Source organism: Apteryx rowi, unplaced genomic scaffold, assembly GCF_003343035.1.
Source record: "Apteryx rowi isolate R43461 unplaced genomic scaffold, aptRow1 scaffold_197, whole genome shotgun sequence".
NCBI lineage: Eukaryota > Metazoa > Chordata > Aves > Apterygiformes > Apterygidae > Apteryx > Apteryx rowi.
In genome coordinates this window covers 1,460,153-1,479,715 of record NW_020448274.1, presented here as the reverse complement: position 1 = coordinate 1,479,715, position 19,563 = coordinate 1,460,153, and the positions used below count along the sequence as shown (strand labels likewise).

General features: G+C 39.7%; 1 protein-coding gene across 11 annotated transcripts in view; it reads left to right on the top strand.

Moving 5' to 3' along the window:
* Positions 1-16,789, top strand: part of ZNF131 (zinc finger protein 131) — a 17,358-nt gene extending 569 nt beyond the window's left edge. The window contains exons 1-9 of one of the 11 annotated variants that reach the window (XM_026062966.1): positions 114-273; positions 2,221-2,399; positions 3,136-3,274; positions 4,811-4,912; positions 5,658-5,802; positions 7,961-8,324; positions 8,427-8,649; positions 11,866-11,996; positions 14,528-16,789. In XM_026062966.1, coding sequence (XP_025918751.1) covers positions 2,247-2,399; positions 3,136-3,274; positions 4,811-4,912; positions 5,658-5,802; positions 7,961-8,324; positions 8,427-8,649; positions 11,866-11,996; positions 14,528-15,190 — 1,920 coding nt within the window. In that variant the 5' untranslated portion in view covers positions 114-273; positions 2,221-2,246 and the 3' untranslated portion in view covers positions 15,191-16,789. The other 10 variants (XM_026062960.1, XM_026062962.1, XM_026062961.1 and 7 more) reach the window with 10 other exon arrangements.
* The last annotated feature ends 2,774 nt before the right edge of the window (positions 16,790-19,563 follow it).

The window sequence follows — 19,563 nt, the reverse complement described above, 5'->3', positions numbered from 1 at the left end:
GGGCCGGGGCCGCCCCGCTCGGGGCCGCGCGGCCTCCCCTCCTCCGCCCTCCGCGGCGGGGCCGGGCGGCCGCTCGCCTCTTCCCTGGGCAGCCGGTGTCTTTGCATGCGACGGGCGCGCGCGAGATCCTCGCCCTGGCGTTGTGGCACTGCTGAACTGGACGTAGCAAAGCACGCGTGGGAATGGGAGAGCAGCGCTAATGAGGTGCTACGGGGCGGAGCACTGAGGGCAGGCTTATTGCGGTAGCCAGATGCCAGCTGCCCAGTCCGTGAGGTAGCCCCTTGCGCTGCTTTTGATTTTAGAAGAAGAATGCTTCACTTTTCCCTTCTGCTCCTGATGCAGAGGAGCTGCTTTCAGCAGAACTGTTTGCTTGTCATCCTCCAAAAGCCCCCTCAGGTTCTGCTTTCCTGAGCTGCCTGCAAAGAGATGGCTGTGGCTGGGCCCCTGCTCGGCCTGGCTGCTGTCACAGCCCTCTGCCTGCCTGCCTTCCTATGCAGTCCGTGTAGGCAAAGGTAATGTCTTGTCTAGTGCCTAAGGCAAGAGGAGTTCCCGTTGTGGTTCAGGAGTGTGGTAGTAGTAATATGGCTTCACTGAAGTAGTTATTAAGAACAGACTGTAAATTTTATGCATTTCATGTGAAATTCATGTGATTTCACAAGCTGATAAGATTAAGTCAGGTCAGTAGTTGATTGAGTCTTCCAAGAAAATCTAGGTAGAGAATCAAGTAGTACAGTTTACATCACGCACCTGTGAGCCTGCTTGTAACTGCTAACTGGATCTCTTCTACCTGTCTTTCTTGACTTCTCGATTTTTTTTTTTCCTCTCTCTTGATATTGTATTGCTAACTTCTGCCTTCAAAGTATTCATGCTGTCATTAAACATATGCTGCTATGTTGTTGTTTTTCTGCAGTATCACTGAGTTTAAAATGAGAATACACAAGTAATGCTGTAACAAGTACTTTTTTTCTTTTTGTATTTACATATGTGATAAATTCACACTTAACTACCAGCTTTGTGTAAACTCGGGACAATAAATCTACCTATCACAAGTTGTGTACTTCATCATTAATGGTTTTTAAGTATTCTGTAAAACACTGAAAAAAAACCTAAACTTCTTAGGGTTTTGGAAGGGGGAATTGCTCTGTTATTTTGAGTTTTTTGTAAACTGTCCCTACAGACATGTGATTTGGAGGTAAGTTGCTTTTGGATGTGTGAAAATCACAAGATTTGGTGATGGGAATTTTGTTTCATTTAACTTTGAGGGAATTACACTTTTTACTTCAAGTCATCTATCTCTGTATGACTTGTCAAAAATGGACATAATTAAACAATGAAGTAAACCATGAAGTAAATGACTGACAACTTCCCGCATGAGACTTCTATGGGGGACACCAGATGATAAAAGAAAGGCAGGAGTTGCTGGTCATCTTAGGCTCACTGTAACAGAAATGAAGTGAAAACAGGAGGAACAGCATTCTTTCACTTCCATCTCGCCTTTCCCCCTCACCCCCTTCCCCCAGGCTGGTCTCCTCTGCACACTTTAAGAGCCTGACGTATATTTTGGCATCCACTTGACAAAGTACTGATAACAGGTAGAACTAGACTTCCATAAGCAAGTGCTTCTGCTCTTCCCTCTCCCTCCCCCCCCACCCTTGGCAAAATGACTCTGCTCCATGGGACAATTTTTCTTAGATACAGGGAAGAATCTGTCTTGTGCTGCAAATAGGAGTTCCACAGTTTCCTCTACTTGATGTTGCTAGCCATAAAGAAGTACTTTGGCACTATTGTAACCTGGTGATTTTTCTCCTCTCTGCTTCCATCAAACACCGTATACCAGTATGTGTGCTGGAAGTGAGGCAGAATTTAAACAGCCGCACTGGGGAGTTAGCAAGCATCAGCTCAGATGTTTCTTCTGGCACTCTAAAGTTATCGGCTTATTTGCCACACTAAACACTTCCTTCTCTGTAGTCAGTTTGGTTTAATGCTAGCTGCTCTCCTAATTTTCAGCTTGTCATTCCCTTTGCTTTTTAGCAGGTTCATGAAACTCCTTTTGTCCATACTAAGTAAAACAGTATAGGGAAGGGTATTTCTCACACGTATTTAAGCCTAATTCAAGCCTAATTACTGTTTTCTCTCAGAAACCACTTTTTTTTTCAAAGTGAGTTAGACTGAAAAGAAATTGTGCTAATGTAGTTCTGAAATGTCTTTGCTTTTTCTAAGGCGTTCTCAGTGTGAGAGCCACGTGAATGTGGGAGTTGAAGTGCTGCTGTGCAGATCCGAAGTCATTTTGCCTAGAGTTAACTGGTGAAATGCTTTCCTTCAAGTGTCTGGACTCTTCCCCAGAGGTTCTTTTGCATAAGCAGCAGACTAACATCTGCGTCTCATCCACCGGCACAGAGGTTTTGCTTAATCTCATTTGAGAACCTCCACAAATCCCAACCCCAGCTATATTTATTGTATAATAAGGGAGGAAGGACTGTCAGATTATAAACCTATGATTTGTGTGCCTCTTTCAAAAGGTTGGGAAAGAATATTTGACATTGGGGGGAGAAGCATAAGGAGGCTGGGTGAATAAGATGTTTCTTGCTCTTTGGTGTGACAGTGCTTTAAATCCCTGGCAATTCTTGTGTACTCAGTAGCTGGGAAGTGCTGCCTTAGTACATTCTTATTTAAAGAAAGTAACCATCTTGTGTTAACTAAATACAAAACGTGGCTTAAATTTGAAAATTTTAAGAACTACTCCTCCATCAAGTGGATTGCTAGAATCACATGAAGTAACTGTATAAAGATTCTGACATGCTGCTGAGATATTGTTGAATAGTTAGCTGTGAAGATGTTACATCCAGACGTTATCTGCTTTGAGGAAGGTGGGTCTCTGCTGAATTGGTAGAAGAAAGAAATTGTGTATTGACCAAGAGTTTGACTGGTCTTTGTATATAAATAAGGCTGTACTCTACTTTGTTAACCCTAGTATGTCCTACCTGCTAGCTAAAATCAGGCAAACAATTCCGTGTTTCTGTTGGTTTCTGTTAGTCTATTAAAAATTCTAGCTAATTCATATTTGTATACTAATTTGACTGTGCATAATATTTACCAAGTGGCACAGTATTCTTATTCTGCTAATATCTTTTGTAGACCAGTCCTTTTGCCATGGAAGCTGAAGAAACAATGGAATGCATCCAGGAGTTCCCAGAACATTATAAAGTTATTTTGGATAGACTGAATGAACAACGTGAGCAGGACCAGTTCACAGATATCACTCTGATTGTAGATGGTACGTATAGGCCTATGAATCAGTTGGTATACAGAGAACTCTGAAAGCTGTGCTGGGAAGCTGTCCATTTCTTTTTTTTCCACAGGTCAGCTGTCAAACTGGGCTGTGTTGTGTGGTGTGTTGTTTTGTGGGTGGGTGGGTGGTTTTTTTTTTTTTTTTTTTTTTTAAACACCCACCTCCTGGCTGTGTACAGGTCTGCAAGTTGCATGCAGACTTCCTTCTTTCCTTCTAAAACCTTGGGGTGAACAGTCTCCAGCAGTGGTTAATAAGAGTGCTTCTGCTTTTCCAAACACGGGGCTAAGTATTTTCAGATAGAAGCCCACTTTGAAACTGCTGTACTATATTTAAGATGTTGTCTAAGTATTTCCAAAACATTGTTAAAATATATCTCCCTAACTTGAGCCAACTACTTGCATGCAGAGAACTTGTACAAACTTTTTTTTTTTTGTTGTTAAGCTTGAAAGAAGATTGCCTATTTGTTTCTCTGGTATCTGCACACTATTTTAATGTAGAGTTAAAATAGGGTACAAGAATTCAACTTTCTTTTTCTATGCGTTCTAGAGACATAAATATAAGCCTAATGAGCACTTGCATCTTCTGTCTCCTTTTATCTCGTAAGGAAAGGAGGTATTTAATATATTACATAAGGCTATTTCTTATCTTATCCTGAAGATGTCTTAGAATGGATGAGCCCTTCAAGGAACGATAGGCAGTGTCCACCAGGACAGATTTAGCTGGAGTAAACCCAGCTGACTCTCAAAAGAATAGCAGGAACTCCCTTGGGGGGGAAAAGGTCCTAGATTAGAAAAAGGGAAACAAACTGGGAAAAGATTACTACTGAAACTATGGTGATAGAGTCCAGAAAAGTAACGCTTGCTCAAAACTTATTCTGGGTGTCTGCTCCTGCTCTAGCATTAACAAATCTTTGTGGTGAGCAAAGCTATTTTCTTGTGCAGCTCTGTAGTTGAGGTTGTCGAGGTTGCTTGTTGTACCTTTTTCCTGTGGAGCATTATGAATGTTCATGTCTGTGCCCAGGAGAAGGCAGCACAGCGATGGGGAATGCCCAACCTGGAAAACGGGAAGGGCAGAGCAGGACTGCAAGGGTGTCTATGCTGACTGAAGTGGTGGTGAAATGTTTTGGTCTGTAAGCACAGTAGAAACAGAGGAGAACCTGGATAAAACCTGAGAGCTGAGCCTAAAACATAGCAAGGGGAAAAGATTCTCACAGGAATTTCCCATAGCTTAAATATCTGAAAAGAGAGAGACTCTGCAGTGAGTTAGTCCAGTTGACTGAGTTGCAGAGCTTCAGCAAGGTCAGTGATGTGAGCAAGGTTTTGCACAAGAAAAGACAGACTACCTGCAATAGTATCCCATGCTGCAAGGAGCTACATTAAGTGACTGTGCTTCTAGAATGGACTTGTAGCCTAGGTTCTGCAGCCATTCTCTTTTCTGCATCTATTCTGCATCTGTGATTGTTCTTTACTGTGAATAAGAAAGGTATTATCCTAAACTGAAATTTTATGTCTCTCTTTCTAGGTCACCATTTCAAAGCTCATAAGGCAGTTCTTGCTGCCTGTAGCCAGTTCTTCTACAAATTCTTTCAAGACTTCACTCAGGAGCCTTTGGTGGAGATAGAAGGTAATCTGATTTATGCAAATAAAAACCTTTACAGTTCTGTATTCAGTCTGGAAATTAATGCAGTATTGGTGGTACAGACTAATGTGCATTGTTGGTTGTATACTTAGCTTTCTGAATATCAGTTTTTGAGTTGTTCTCAGGCAGCTATTGCCACTGGAAGAACTACCCTTGAAGAAAACGTTTACAAATAAAATAAAATCTTTTGGAAGGGGAATTGCTCTCTCTTTTCCTATATATTCCTAATAGAGGTTGCAGTCCCTGTATGTTTTTAGGACAGCCCAGTATATCAACCTTTTCCTTGATAACAGCCATACTGGTCAGACCAAAAAGACCCCCAGTGGTGGTCAGTGGCAGATGCCTTGGTGGGGTGAAGAACAGGAGAGATATGGAGCAACACTTGCCTGGTAAGGCACTTTAGCCTCCAGTAACTTGCTGCTCAGAGGTCTCTTGAGACAGAGATGATATTTTTTGTGTTTAAATGAATGGTCTTTGATTTTTGTGGGATTTTTTAGTCTTCCTTTATGATCATCTTAGTGGCTTGGCTCTGTAGATTTTTTCCAGATTTCCATGTTTCTGTAGTAAACTTCTTAATCCAACAAGAGCCTTTCAAGAGTGTCAGCTTCATGAAATGGGCAGCCAAAGTATTATGAGCATAATGCAGGGTAGGCAAGAGTGCAAGACTTGTCAGTCAGATAAGACTGAGAAACTGCTGATTGAAACTGTTGTTTTTCTTGCTTCTAAACAGGTGTAAGTAACATGGCATTTCGTCACCTAATTGAGTTCACCTATACAGCAAAACTAATGGTCCAAGGTGAGGAAGAGGCAAATGATGTTTGGAAAGCAGCTGAGTATCTACAGATGTTAGAAGCAATCAAAGCACTTGAAATCAGGTAAACTCATAGGTCTTTCTTTCCTCTTAAACACTGAAATGCAGTGTCTGAGGAATCTTTTTACCAGAGCTGGCTGCCAGTATTGCAGCACTGTTTCTTATCCTGGAGCCTCCTAAACTTCTGTGGGACCATAAACCCTTCTACAGTAAAGTACGAGTAGAAATTATAGAGGTTAAAAAATTAATGTCACATTTTTTGGACTGGAACTCAATGGCAAGTGACATGGCTAGCAGATGTTGCAGATATTGTAGGCTATGACTTTGTGGTAACTAATACCAGGTCCCTGCCCATACCTGATTCGGAGCAAGTTTGCTGGGTGTACAGTGACAGGGTGTGTCTTGTAATTAATCTGCATTGAGTTTGTGCTGATGTTTTGATTTCACATAGCTTTCTGCCATTTGTGAGAGAATAGGCAGTGATCTTAAAGCTTCTCAGTGCAAAACTAATCTACCAAATGTCTTGAACAGATGTAATAGTTATAATCAGTTTTGTACTGGATCAACACTTAATCAAATACTGCTGTGTCACCTTCTATCCAATGCCAGGAACTGTACTCTGTCACCAGACCACAACCTGAGAAAAGCAGGTGCGATTCCCATTATGCTGTTTTCCTTTCCTTTCCTTTCCCTCTTAAACACAGAATATTGTAATGTCCTCATTCCTTCTGTATGCTGTACTGCTCTTCCATCATGAAAGCAGAGGGAGAGGCAATAAATGGTTCCTGGCCTTACAGTCATCCTTGCTGTCTTTTCTAGACCTTCTGAGATGCCTTTGTGTCGAGCTTAAGGAAAGGCTGTTGGTTCTTCTTTATCTCCCCATAAACACATTAGCCAAGGGAACAGCACTGGGTCAGAGTTCCTGTAGTGGCGCCAACTAACATTTTGTTTAAAAACCTCCATAACATGGTACACTGGAAATTTGATTTTTTTTCAACATCAGTGTTTATTTTTAAGTACTTACTCTGTGGATTGCCAGCAGAGCTGAAAAAGCATGTAGGGTTTTTTGCTTTTTTGTTTGTTCGTTTTATTTTTCCTATCTAGGAAAGATATAGGATTGTACGTTTCTGGTCCTATCCTCTTATCCTCCCTTTCCTTCTTCCCCCTTTCTTGGACATTATCAAGATTAAGCCTGGTAGCATCAAAATATCTTTTTTTTCATTTGAGTGAGGGGAGAAACCAAAAAAAAAAAAACCAGAGCTTTTCTGTTCACTTGAGAAATTGAAAAGAAACTTGAAAAAGTGTGTTTTAATCAGTATCACTTTGAGTCAGTGCACACTGGTGGAGCTGTTGAACTGGGATCCAGATCAGCCCATGGAGCTAAACTGTCCAGCCTGCAATTATTTCCCACTGTCGTGTAACATTATGCAGTTTATTTGTTGTCCATCACTAGTAAATGCTGTAATTCTTAAGTTATGAGGAAACAAATGTTTTGTTCAACAAACACACATGCAAGCCATTTTTTGATTAGAATTATTTCTATAATCTATAGAACTATAGATTCTTTTTTTTTGAACAGGAGGAGGAAGAGAGCTGGAGTTTTTAAGCCCAGAAAATTGAAGAAATTGACTCTCTCCTCATCCCAGTATGAAGGTTTTTCTCACCTCAGCAGTCAGCTGTGTACTTTTCTGAAGTATGAGGTGTGATTATAAGCATTGTTTGAAGTCATAGCTGTTTGTTTTTCTAACAAGCCATGGGCACTTTGGGCAATCGTATACTCTCCAGGGCTTGAAAAAAGAAGGTGAATAGTGTAGGAAGGACTTGAATCTCATTTATGAGAAGGCAGGCCAAAGAACTCCTCCCTTCAGGGAAGTTTTCTTCCTAAGTGCAAAATTTCACAAGTTTCTTGGACAAACCTATGTCATTAGGCTAACTGGTCTTTCTCTTTGATGTGTTGTTTATCTTTTAAGCAGAGCTTTTGAAAATGCTTTAGTAACCTCGTGTCAGAGACTCCACACCTTTAACCATGCTGTTTTACAGCTGTAAGGAATATAGATTAGGACAAATTACCTTCTGAAATGCAAGCAGATTATGTGGTCTTTCATCATTCAGCTCCTTTGAGAAACGGCTAGAAAGCGTTTAATGCAGAAGTTCAGTATCAGGCAGGAATTGATAGGTAAGTGCTGGTGGATCTTAACCATTTTTATGCAAATGCTTTACAGGAACAAAGAAAATTCATCACCCTTAGAATCAAATCAAACACAAGGTAAAAATAAACCGAAAAAGAGGAAGATAGCTGAAACCTCTAATGTTATCACAGAAACATTGCCATCTGCAGAATCAGAGCCTGTTGAAATTGAGGTTGAGATTGCTGAAGGAACAATTGAAGTGGAAGATGACAGCATTGAAACACTTGAAGAAGTGGCTTCTGCAGAGCAATCCATAAAGTACATACAGACTACTGGTACCTCGGATGAATCGGCTTTGGCTCTTTTGGCAGATATCACCAGCAAGTATCGTCAGGGAGAGAGAAAATGCCAGATCCAAGAAGAAAGTGACAGTGCAACTGATCCCTCGTGCAAACAGGTAGAAGGTATTGAAATTGTGGAACTTCAGCTGTCACACGTGAACAATTTATTCCACTGTGAGAAATGTAACCGTTCATTTAAATTGTTTTACCATTTTAAGGAACACATGAAAACACACTCTACTGAGAGTTACAAGTGTGACATATGCAATAAAAGGTACCTACGAGAGAGTGCTTTGAAACAGCACCTCACCTGTTACCACCTTGATGAAGGTGGCGCCAGCAAGAAGCAAAGACCTGGCAAAAAAATACATATATGCCAGTACTGTGACAAACAGTTTGACCACTTTGGACACTTTAAAGAGCACCTTCGGAAGCATACAGGTAAGAGCACTATTCCTGTACCTGTGGCTTTGGCTCCAGCATTTCGCATGTTTTGGTGAAGTAGAAAATATGCTGAAGAGAAACACAGGAGCATTAACGGTGCTAGCAAAATTTKGCTTYTAGTTAAACTAAAATGTTGATTTTCCCCCCCCCCCCCGCCCCCATATAAACTGTAAGGAATAGATTTTGTGGCAATTTATATATTTAACTTTTTTTTTTTAAGCTGTTCAAAATAGGCACCTTTTTAAAAGAAAGCCCTAATGATGCTTCTTTCCCAAGTGTATTAAATTTTAAAGTGTTTTTTTTTTTAATCAGTTCTCGAGGCATGTTTACTTCTTAAAATATTTAACTGAGGAGCTGCTTTTATTTTCACAATTCTATTAATGCATTTTTCTGTTGAAATGAGATCTGAATTGTGAGCTTATTAATGGAATATGGTTTGGAGGATTTCTGGGCAAACTCCTATCAATGCATTAGGCATAAATTACCCACCTAACAACTTTCTCTTGTACCAGCTTGTTTGAAAGTTTCCTTATTGCTTTGGTTATCTCACCTACAACTTTTTTGTTTGTTTGTTCATTTGTTAATTGACACAGCAAAATATTTCTATCAACTGTAGTAGACTTGTTATTTAAAATCTGGATAGCATCTTTTGAGTACAAAATGACTCATGCGCCTTCTTCCTTCCTTGTAATATGGGAGGTTAACATGCTACTTCATCTCATTGAAAAGTTTGTACTATCTGTACAAGTACTGAGCATTATATAAATAACTCTGAATATAAAATATATGTGGGTCCTGATTCTCCAGATGTTTTTAATGTCAGTCATGAGTCATCAGGAAGAATTTAATAGAGGATAGTAGCCCTCTTCTTTTGCAGCTTGTTTTTGTTGTTAAAGCCTTCTAATTAGAACTTCTTTGCATCTGTGTATGGGACTCCTGGGTATTGATATACGACACTGTATCCTGTCTACTCCCAATAGCCACATAAAAGTAGCCATTATAAAAAGGCTTTAAAGAATCATTATCCCCTATAAAGGAGGGGGTGTTTCTCTGTTATGACCAAGCCAAGTAAAGGTACTTAGAGAAGTCTTTTTCAGAGAAAAGTTTGCGGTAGATTACCAGAGTAAACCAAATATCACCACATGTTGGTTACTGTTGCAGCAAAGGATTCTGGGGACAAAGCAATTTAGCACATCACAGGAAATGCAGGGGAAAAAAAACTCCTATTGAACCAAAAGCTTTCTAAGCTCTGAATTCTGGGTGACGTTGCTTGAAAACTAAAGTAAAATTAAAAGGCCGAGGATAAAATGGCCTACAGCATGTGTGATCCTGTTGCTGCTTATTTACAAGACCAGCAATAAACTGAAAGTAGCAAATGATGAAGAAATGGTGCAGAAAGACAACCTACCAGTGTGGGTAATCACGTTTGATATAATTTGACATTGCCATTATTTTTTTTCTCTTGTCTCAATAGAAGAAAGTAGAAAGGAGAACCAGGGAGTTTCTTTCTCGAACACATGTATACAGAGCCTTAAGCAGCTTCTGACTCTCTAAGAATCTGAGTAAGAATAGAATAAATATGTCCCTGGCTGGATGGTGGCTTGCTCCAAGACAATTGCCTTGAATATCACGTAACTCTGAAAGTATTAACAACATCATCTCCCTGGCTTATAAAGAGGGAGGCWTTTTGGCCTGATCTCATGATTATCTTTTTCCCCATTATGAGAATGAATGAGATTTCACTTAAAATCGTAAGTAACTCACAGGAGGACAAATTCTGCAAGGCTGCACTTAAATAATGTATCTCCATTGAAGTCAATAGCTCTAACTCTTCTTACACAAGAACAATTTACTTGTATAAAAGTTATTCTTAGAGTGAAGCTACTGCTCTGTATATGCTTGCCTAATCTTGGTATTTTACAAAGCTTGTATCCCCTAGCAGAAAGAGACGCTGAACAACTTTGATTCCCTCTGATTTGACTGGGAATTTAGACTGAATACTTCTCAAAACCAGGCCTTTTTGATTACATATGGATAGATTGATTGATGTGTATGATAGATAGATAGATACAGATATATTTCTCTTTTATGAAGGGTGCGCGTGCTCACATGAGCAAAGATGGAAGTGAAGGAGTTTGTGTTCCAAGCTGCCAAACTAATCAACTCTATCTGCGCTAATCTATATACAAAAAATATAAACTTACGAAAATTTAATCGAAGTCTTTGCCATTCTGTGGTAAATCTAAGTTTTATGGGAAGTGTACTTCAAACTGCAGATATCATCATCCATAGAAGTGAATAAATGGACATATAAATGGTTTGCATACCTTGAATAAATGCTGCCAAGAAACTCCTTTGATACACTTCTTCCTTAGGTATTTTAGTGGAAAAAAAATAGCTGGGTCTGCTAATATTTCTCTCTAAACTCAATTTAAATACTGATGTAGTATCTTTATGGTACCAGATGAATTAATTGGTGTTTCCTACATATTAGGCAAATAAAAATCATTGTGTGTACTTTTATGAAGAACTCTGAATTTCTTTTGGGGGGTTAAAAAGCATTTATTTTGGGGTATCTCTTTCCTGTATCTGTAAGATTTTTAAAGGACCAGCACTATATCGGACAATCTCCTCTCAGAATGAGAGCAGATTTCACTTGGTAAGACTAAACTAATGGTTGGATGACACTGGGGAAGAGAAACAAGTTGTCAGCTTTTTATGGAGCTCAGCTTCACGAAAACAGAACTCTCAAGCATAAGCTGAGTTATAATTCTTGAAAATAAAACTTATCCTTCTTGAATAACAGGTGACTGTATAATTACTAAAGCTGAGTCTTTAACTGTAAATATTAAGTCAGAATATATTGCTATTCTGTAAAATATTTTAATGAAATAGCAGCTATTTCTCTAAGTTCCATAAATACCTAACTGTACTTTAAATGGCATCTGTAATTATGTTAAATTGTCTTTTTTCTAAATGAGAGTTTTGACTCCACATTAGGTTTGCCCTTTTATTTACATAAGTAAAGATTATATAAAATGTCTTTCTCTTATTCTGTAGAATAATCTAGTTGGCCACCTCTTAAAATATTTTCCCCCAAGTCTTTATAGCATATTTCTCAATCTACACAAAGGGGAGAGGTGAAAAACGGAAAGCTGACAGAAAACTGGCTCTTTCATATATACTTATAAATCCCTGTGCCTGTCTTACTAGGTGAGAAACCATTTGAATGTCCAAACTGCCACGAACGTTTTGCTAGGAATAGCACACTCAAATGTCACTTGACAGCCTGTCAGTCTGGAGCTGGAGCTAAAAAGGGAAGAAAGAAGCTGTATGAATGTCAGGTGAGTAGTGGAAGTAGGGTCTGAGGCTAGTTACTTGCTTCCTGTGTTGAGGAAGTGTGGGAATACTGAGCTGGAAAGGCAATGCGAAGTAGTTCTTGGAGACATAAACCCACTCTAGTAAAATAACTGTACGGATTCCATTCAACTATAAGAGGCAGATAAGTTCTTATATCTAGGTAGTTCCATTTAACATGTGGAGCTTCATAACGCTTTGTTAATCATAGAGATACTTGTGGGTAGGTAAGTGTTTAGCTGCATTTTACTGATCTTTCTGCTTCCTTTTCAAGGTTCTTGATGCACTGACCTAGGCCTTTCCTGCTTGTGAGCATGCTTCACTAAAGTCCAAAATGCAAAGTACTATTTTATTTCCTATTTTATTGTTCTTCTGTTTGATACCCAGTATCTTGACTCTGTCTGGAAAGTCAGTCCAACTCATAATGACAATCTGTAGTGTCTCTTAAGTGAACATAAATACTGAAAATGGATAGCTGAGATACTTGGACGCTATTTGTAACTGACGTTCTAAAAGCTGTTCGGAAGAATATTACTTAGCTTTTAATAATCAGCTTTCAAAAGCCAGAAATGTGAGAACTGAGACTGGCTGTAGGACTTTTGTTTACTGTTTTGCTGTACCAGCACTGTTACAGTCTTAAAAAGAACACAAATGTTCTGGGGGGGTTTGTTTTCTTTTTCCTTAAGACTCTCAGCTCATTCAGTTCACAGAATAGCTATGTTTTGAGGTTAAATTGGGTTGCATACTGAAGAAAATTGCTGGACATCATCTTTATTTGTCTCAAAAGAGAGGGTGATCTCATTCATAGAAAGTAGTGAACACAGTAGGAGATAAATGAGTTCTTCGTGTTGTTAATCAAATCGTTTAACCAGAAGTTTAACTGGTGCTGTTGCATCATTTAGTTGTTATGCTACTCTGAAGTTAGTCCTTGTGAGTGCAACTGTCTTAACAATAAATTTAAGTCTATAGGTCTTGAACATAAGAACTACTGTATGATACAGTTGTACTTAATAGTTTCAAACTGAAAATACTATTTTGTCTCTGCAACCCTTCAGTTTAATTGCTTTAGTTTATAGCTTTCTGTTTCTAAAATGATACCATCTCTTTCTTTCACAGCTGTTGTGAATATGGATTGACGTTTCTTAAGCCTTCAGCAACTACAATAGTTCTTAAATAAATTTTTCATAAACCTTTCTAATTCTAGAACTAAGTCTGAATAGTGATCAATAAACAAAATCTTAGCTCACTGAACAAAGAGGAGAAAACAAAATTGCATTTGCTCAATGAGCACTTCTGGTGCTTTTTGTGTATTCTGTGTACTGAGTTAGGCCAAGGTTTATGGCAAGAACGGTAATCATGTACTTAGGCATTAGTGATAGTCATTGCCTCAATGTAATGACTAACTAATTTTGAATGCTTGACTATAAGCTTGGTATTTTAAAAAGTGTAAATGCAGCTTCCTTCTTTCTGAAGTGCAAGCTAGGGGTGGGGGGAATGCATCACTAGCTTGGTTTTATCAAACTTCAACAGCAAAGTGGTGATACTTGGCTCCATTTCACAAACCTGTTCCTTGGGTTAATCCCTGTCAGATATTCTGTTATCTTTCTGTGTTTATTGCTGAAAATTAGGAGGAGATGGAACACTTTGTTTTAAAAACATTTGCTGATAGTGAAGGAGTGTTGAAACTTGTGTTCTTTGCTTCTTTCTACAGCCAAGAACACTAACATGGACAAGACTCTTGAGCCTGTTTCTTTACCCCAAGCACAACTCTATCCCAATCCTCTATCTCATCCATCCTGGCACCTCATCCATGTCTACAGTGTCTTTGTGTATCATTTTCAGGGTGCTTACCTCAGTGCCAGCTAAGGGAAAAAGTATGCTCAAGCGCTTTCTGAAAACAGTGCATCTGCAGTGTAGGCAGCACTTTCAGCTGGAAGAGACTTAAGGGATGAAATTTTCAGAGATCTTTATTTGCTGAAATCACTCTTTGCATATATTTGAAATGGCAAAATGGGAAAGTTTAGTCTAGCCAGTTAAACTTCAATGCTATGAACAAATGAAAGCTGATGAGGAAAAGCTGGCTAGTGGTACTGCATCTAGAACTTTAGGAAAAGGACAGTTTGTGTTATAGTTTCATCATACAGTATTTTTATGTAAATAGCTTTCCACCCAAAATTCTAGCACCAGAATTTTATTGGGGCATGATCCTGTATGTGAATTTCACATGATAAGCTTAAATTAAGAAAATGGTCAAATGCTGCACAGATCCATAAATTCTGTACGTATCCTGTGTATGTATAACTCAAAGTGACAGTTTCTTAAGAAACACACACACAGAGCAGGCATTCTGTGCAATCAAAGTTGTCTTTACAGCTTTGACTTCTAACATGCTCTTTTTTTTTTTCTTTTTTATCCAAGTAGCAAGAAGCTGCCCTGTGTAAAGCCGTGATGTGAAATACATGGTATGCTTTCTCATATTTCAGTTGGCACTGTTTAACATACTGTATCTTTGTTTCAGGTGTGTAACAGCGTGTTTAACAGCTGGGATCAATTTAAAGATCACTTGGTAATACACACAGGTGACAAACCCAACCACTGTACCTTATGTGATTTGTGGTTTATGCAAGGCAGTGAGCTGAGAAGGCACCTCAAAGACATGCACAATATTTCAGAACGAATAGTGACAGAAGAAGTTCTTCCAGTGGAAGCTGTGGAAGCAGAACCAGTAACGTCAATGACTATAATAGAACAAGTGGAGCAAGTCCATGTGCTACCAGTAATTCAGGTACAAGTGGATCCTGCACAAGTAACTGTGGAACAGATGCACCAGGATCTCATACAGGACAATCAAGTGAAAGGCACACAGATAGATGAACTGCAAGAACAGGTACAAATTAGTTACTTGGAAGTTGAACACATTCAGACTGAACAAGGTGCTGAGGTTCATGTGGAGCAGTTACATGTTGAGCATGTAAATCAAATACAAATGGAAGAAGTACAGGCAGAACTTATAGATGGAACAGACCTTGAGCAAGTAGAATATGAAAATGTTGATCAAGGAGAAGCAGAAGAGAAGGAACCTAGTCCAGTAGAAGATGCAGATGAGGAAGATCATGAACAAGCTGAAGACTTAAAAACTCAACAGTTAGTGGACACACAAAATGAAAAGGTGGATGACTAGGATAAATAACTGCATTGTGCAGGTTTAGGAATGAAATACCAAATTATTTTTGTTAATTTCTACATTGGTTTTTGCACCGTCAGTGACCAGCTTTCCAATATGCTGTCCTTAGGAAGCTGGACAAGTGGACCAAAGTTAATTTTCTTCATGTACAACTAAATATCTCTTATACATGAGAAATAACTTTCCCATTCATGTAGTACCAAGGAACAGAAACTACCACAGAGATGGACAGCTTTATTAGGGTTTTAATAATGAATTGCCTGTATCACTGTTATACCATGCCCAGGTATATATAAAAGTAATTTGACCTCTTTTCTTCTTGCCATAGAATCAAGTTCTTGTTACAGACTTGCAGGGTGTCTGCAGCAGAAGAATTAGTTAAAATGTGGTGGGTTCTAATGTAAATGGCCAATTGGGTACCTGTGAATTTTCTAGGCAAACTGTTTGCCATCCAACAGCAGTGCTGTGTCCTAACAGCAATCCTTGCTTTCCTTTTAATCTGAGAAGCTTTCTATCAACCTGGTACTTCTGAACTTCCAGGCTGGGGAAAAATCATGGAAGTCTGGAGCACAAAAATCCTGTGCCTTTTCAACACTGACTGATTAAACTTCTACAAAGCTCCTAGAGTGTTCAAGAACCTAGTGCAGTTAAAGGCAATGTAGGTAATGTTATAGTGCTTTATATTTTTGCTTAAAATTGTCAGCTACTGATTTTTTGCATTCAGTTTAGATTGGGGGGGAGGGGGGTTGAGGGAGAAAACGGATTCCACATGGAGGCAGTGGGACACTTTAAAAGGGACACTTTAAAATAGGAAAAGCCCAGTAGAATCTGTGGTAAACATGAGCTGGAAAAAAGCATCCTACCACCAGACTCCTCTTTTATAAATTTTTCATTTTTAAAAGCGACTGTTTAAGCATAGAGAAGACTTGTCTATATGGTATCAGGTTCCTGGGGGTTTTTTTGAAGTGAAATTCTGACACTTGACACAAAGATGTGCTAAAAATAAAAGTAAAAGCCATAGGTATGAGTGTTAAACTGTGGATTAAAAAGTAGGAATGTAAATATTTTAATCAATATTAGACAATAAAACAGTACCAACCATGAAATGTTGCATTATTTGCTTCATCCAATAAGTTAGGAAACAATTGAGTGAGATGACAACTGTCTTACAGAGCAGCTACAGTGCCAGGTCCCAGTGTTAGGAATCAATCTCATTTTGATGAGCTAATAGTTCATTATTGTAAAATTAAATTTTGTTTAGTAAATACTGATCTGGCTGCATTTTTGAAGATGGTAAGAACTTCTAATTTTCAATTATTGCCTTGAGATTAGAGGTGCTTCATATTTCTGAAAAACTTTCCTTTAACTGAAGGGGGAAATTATGCAAGAGTTCTCTAATGCTCTGAGTAATCCTCTAGATCTTAATTAAAATTGGGCTTTTCTACTCAGTCTTCTCCAAGTGCAGATTTCCTCAGACCTGTTCAAATGTTTTTATGTAGTCTCACTCAAAATGATTCTTGTGTTTTGTCATACAATCCGAGAAACTGTTGCACAACAAAGATGGATCTTTATTAAAATTTGAAACAATTTGATTAATATAACTTGCATTCTTTCTTTTTATGATGCTTGAAACTGTGTTTTCTAAAATGCAAATAATGTGAGGAGATTTTGAGCAGAGGGGAGAGCGTGGCCCAGTGTTAATAATGAAAGTAAAAACTGGCTTTTGTATTTATACATGGCTTCTGATAATCATCACACTCAGTTTAAGTTTTTAATCATTTTAAAACATCATCTTAAATAAGCAGTTTAAATTTTTGATGGGGTTTATGTAGGTGAAGTGATTTCTATTAGCTCCTGCTCCATTCTTTGATAACAAGCAGGGCACAACAGCCTGCTTAGTTAGCTGCATAACTAATTTTTCTTTTAGGCAGTTTTAAAGCTGTGCATATAAACACAAGATCTGTATCTGTGGAATTAAAGGAACAGAATGGCTGGGTGTCTAACCAGTGAAACTAAAAAACAGATAACTAAAGGTCCAAGGTAAATTGAGAAGCTGTGTGGTATTTGTAACAGGGCCATGCTTTGGTAAGCACAGTTGGGATTTCCTTGTTCTGTGTTTGATCTCCCCTTTTCAGCAGCTGTCAGCTTTCCAAGTGAAACAGCCCTCAAATTGGGGAGCAGGAAAGAGATGTTCTGTTGCTGCACCCAGTGGTGCCTCCGTCCAGATCCCAGCTGAGCCTGGGAGCATGTTGGGAGACTCTGCAATCCCTTATATCATTAGCAAGGGAATGAGAGGAAGACGGGCCACTTCTTTGCTGTACAGAGAAGGAGCCCAAGTCCTAATTGGGATTTGTACCTACAATGTTTCTTTCTGAGGTGCTTGGAGAGATGGAGGTTGCCGTTCAGTGTCTAGCTGTACAAGTGGAGGCTACGTGGGGTTAAGAGTTTGAGTTCCAGGGGGGAAGGGGCTGGCTGAAAGACCTGAGGGACGGGCTGTGAAAGGGACTTTTCAAGTAATAACTCCTCTGGAAAGTGTGTTTCTTTTTGCAAACCCTCTTCCCTAAAACTTTTGTTCAAAAATTGTCTGAAGCCCAAATTGCTGCCCTCTCAGGACTCGCGTCAATGGTGCCCCCTATGTCTCCTTACTGCAACAGCTAATACTGGGGGAAGGAGAGGTTGTTCTAGGGGTCACAAGTTCTAGTCACTCTCTGTTGTGGCCACCTTGGCATGATCTTTCTGCCTCAAACATCTATATAGATGCATGTATCTGTCTGTGACTCTCTCTGGGCTCTATATACCCACACACCATTGCAGTTCTTTCTTCTAAACACGTACATACTTCTGATCACCAAGCCTGGTATTGCATGTGTACTATTAGTCTCTATTTCTTGCATATACAACGGGATGGCATGCAGATGGACTTGCTTGGCATGTAGAATGAATGGCTGAACTTATGTGGAATGAAGCCCATCTGATAAAGCAAATGGGTCTAGGTAGTGAGAAATGGAAAAGTGGGAATGAACAGAAATCCATGAGGCATGTTTGGATGCAAAATGTGAGCATTAAATTCAGAGCGAGTTTAGGGGTAAACTTCTAGATCATATGTAATATCCACCTGAGGGGCCACAAACTATTTCAGAAAATAGGGTAGGGATGGGAAAAGGACCTGAGCTGAGTTCGAGAGCTGCTGAATTATTCAGACAATATAAGATAGAATTAGCTGCTTTTTTGGAAAATAGTTTTCCTGAGCCAAAGAAAGATTAATTTACAGACTTATAATGACATCTGATTTTATCCTAGTATGTGTGGAATAGTCCGTAGAGGAAGATCTTTGAGTCTCTGCTTTGCTTTTTCTGCCCATAGTGGAAATTTCAAGTAGCTAATTCTACAGAATATGGTATTCAATTACATAAATTCTGTAAGCAATTATTATTTCAAATGAGAAAACATAATCATGTTTGATTGTAGTTTATTTCTAAGGATTGAACCCCCCTGTATAGGGACTCAATATCATATGGAAATACAAGTTAGAGGTTTTTTGTCATGTTTCAAACAATTTTATTCTTAAGTTATACTGTTTTTTTTGCTGGTAAATAACTTGGAAATGAATATGACCAGTTTATAAAGAAAGTAAAAATAATTTGTGGTTTGTCAAACAATTGACAGCTCAGTAAGTTATAATGGAAGATGGAGACTTTTTTCTAATTCACCAGTTCAAATGTAGTCCAGGTCAGCAGTGACCAATTTGGACATAAGTGTGGGAGTCTGCTGGCATTCACATTGTAACAAGGATGAGAAATGCTTGTACAGCTCCCTACTTTTACCTGCCACGTTTCTTTAACGGGAGCCTTGATGTCAATAAACGTTTTGGTTGCCTTATGTTTCTGATTCCTCTAAAAGAAGGTCGACAGTCTCCTGAGGAGTAATTTCTGTCGCTGGATAACTGAAGCTACAGCCTGGAAGACAACCTATTGCTCCCCGAGTGCCGCTCTCGGACCTCGTAGGTGAGCGGATCTGGAGGCCTTCACGTAACGCGTGCGTGCGGATTTGCTCAGCGTGAGCTGTGCCTGTTCGCGCACCGCCCTCCACCGCCGCCCCCGCAGCGCAGCCAACGCCCGCGCCGCACCTCCCCAAGGCGCGACACAGCTAGCAGCGCGCAGCTGCGGAGAAGCCCCGCTACGAGGAGCCGCGCGGTTCCCCAAGAAACTTCCCCGCACCTTGCAGTGAACGCGGCCGGCGGCTGCGCCGGGAGCTGTCCAAGGTTGGGCGGCGCGGGGCCTCCCCGGCGCCGCGGCCCGGCCCCGGCCCCCGGCCCGGCCCCGGTCCCCGGGGCAGGAGCTGCAGGTCGGCCCGGAGTGCGGCGCCGGTGG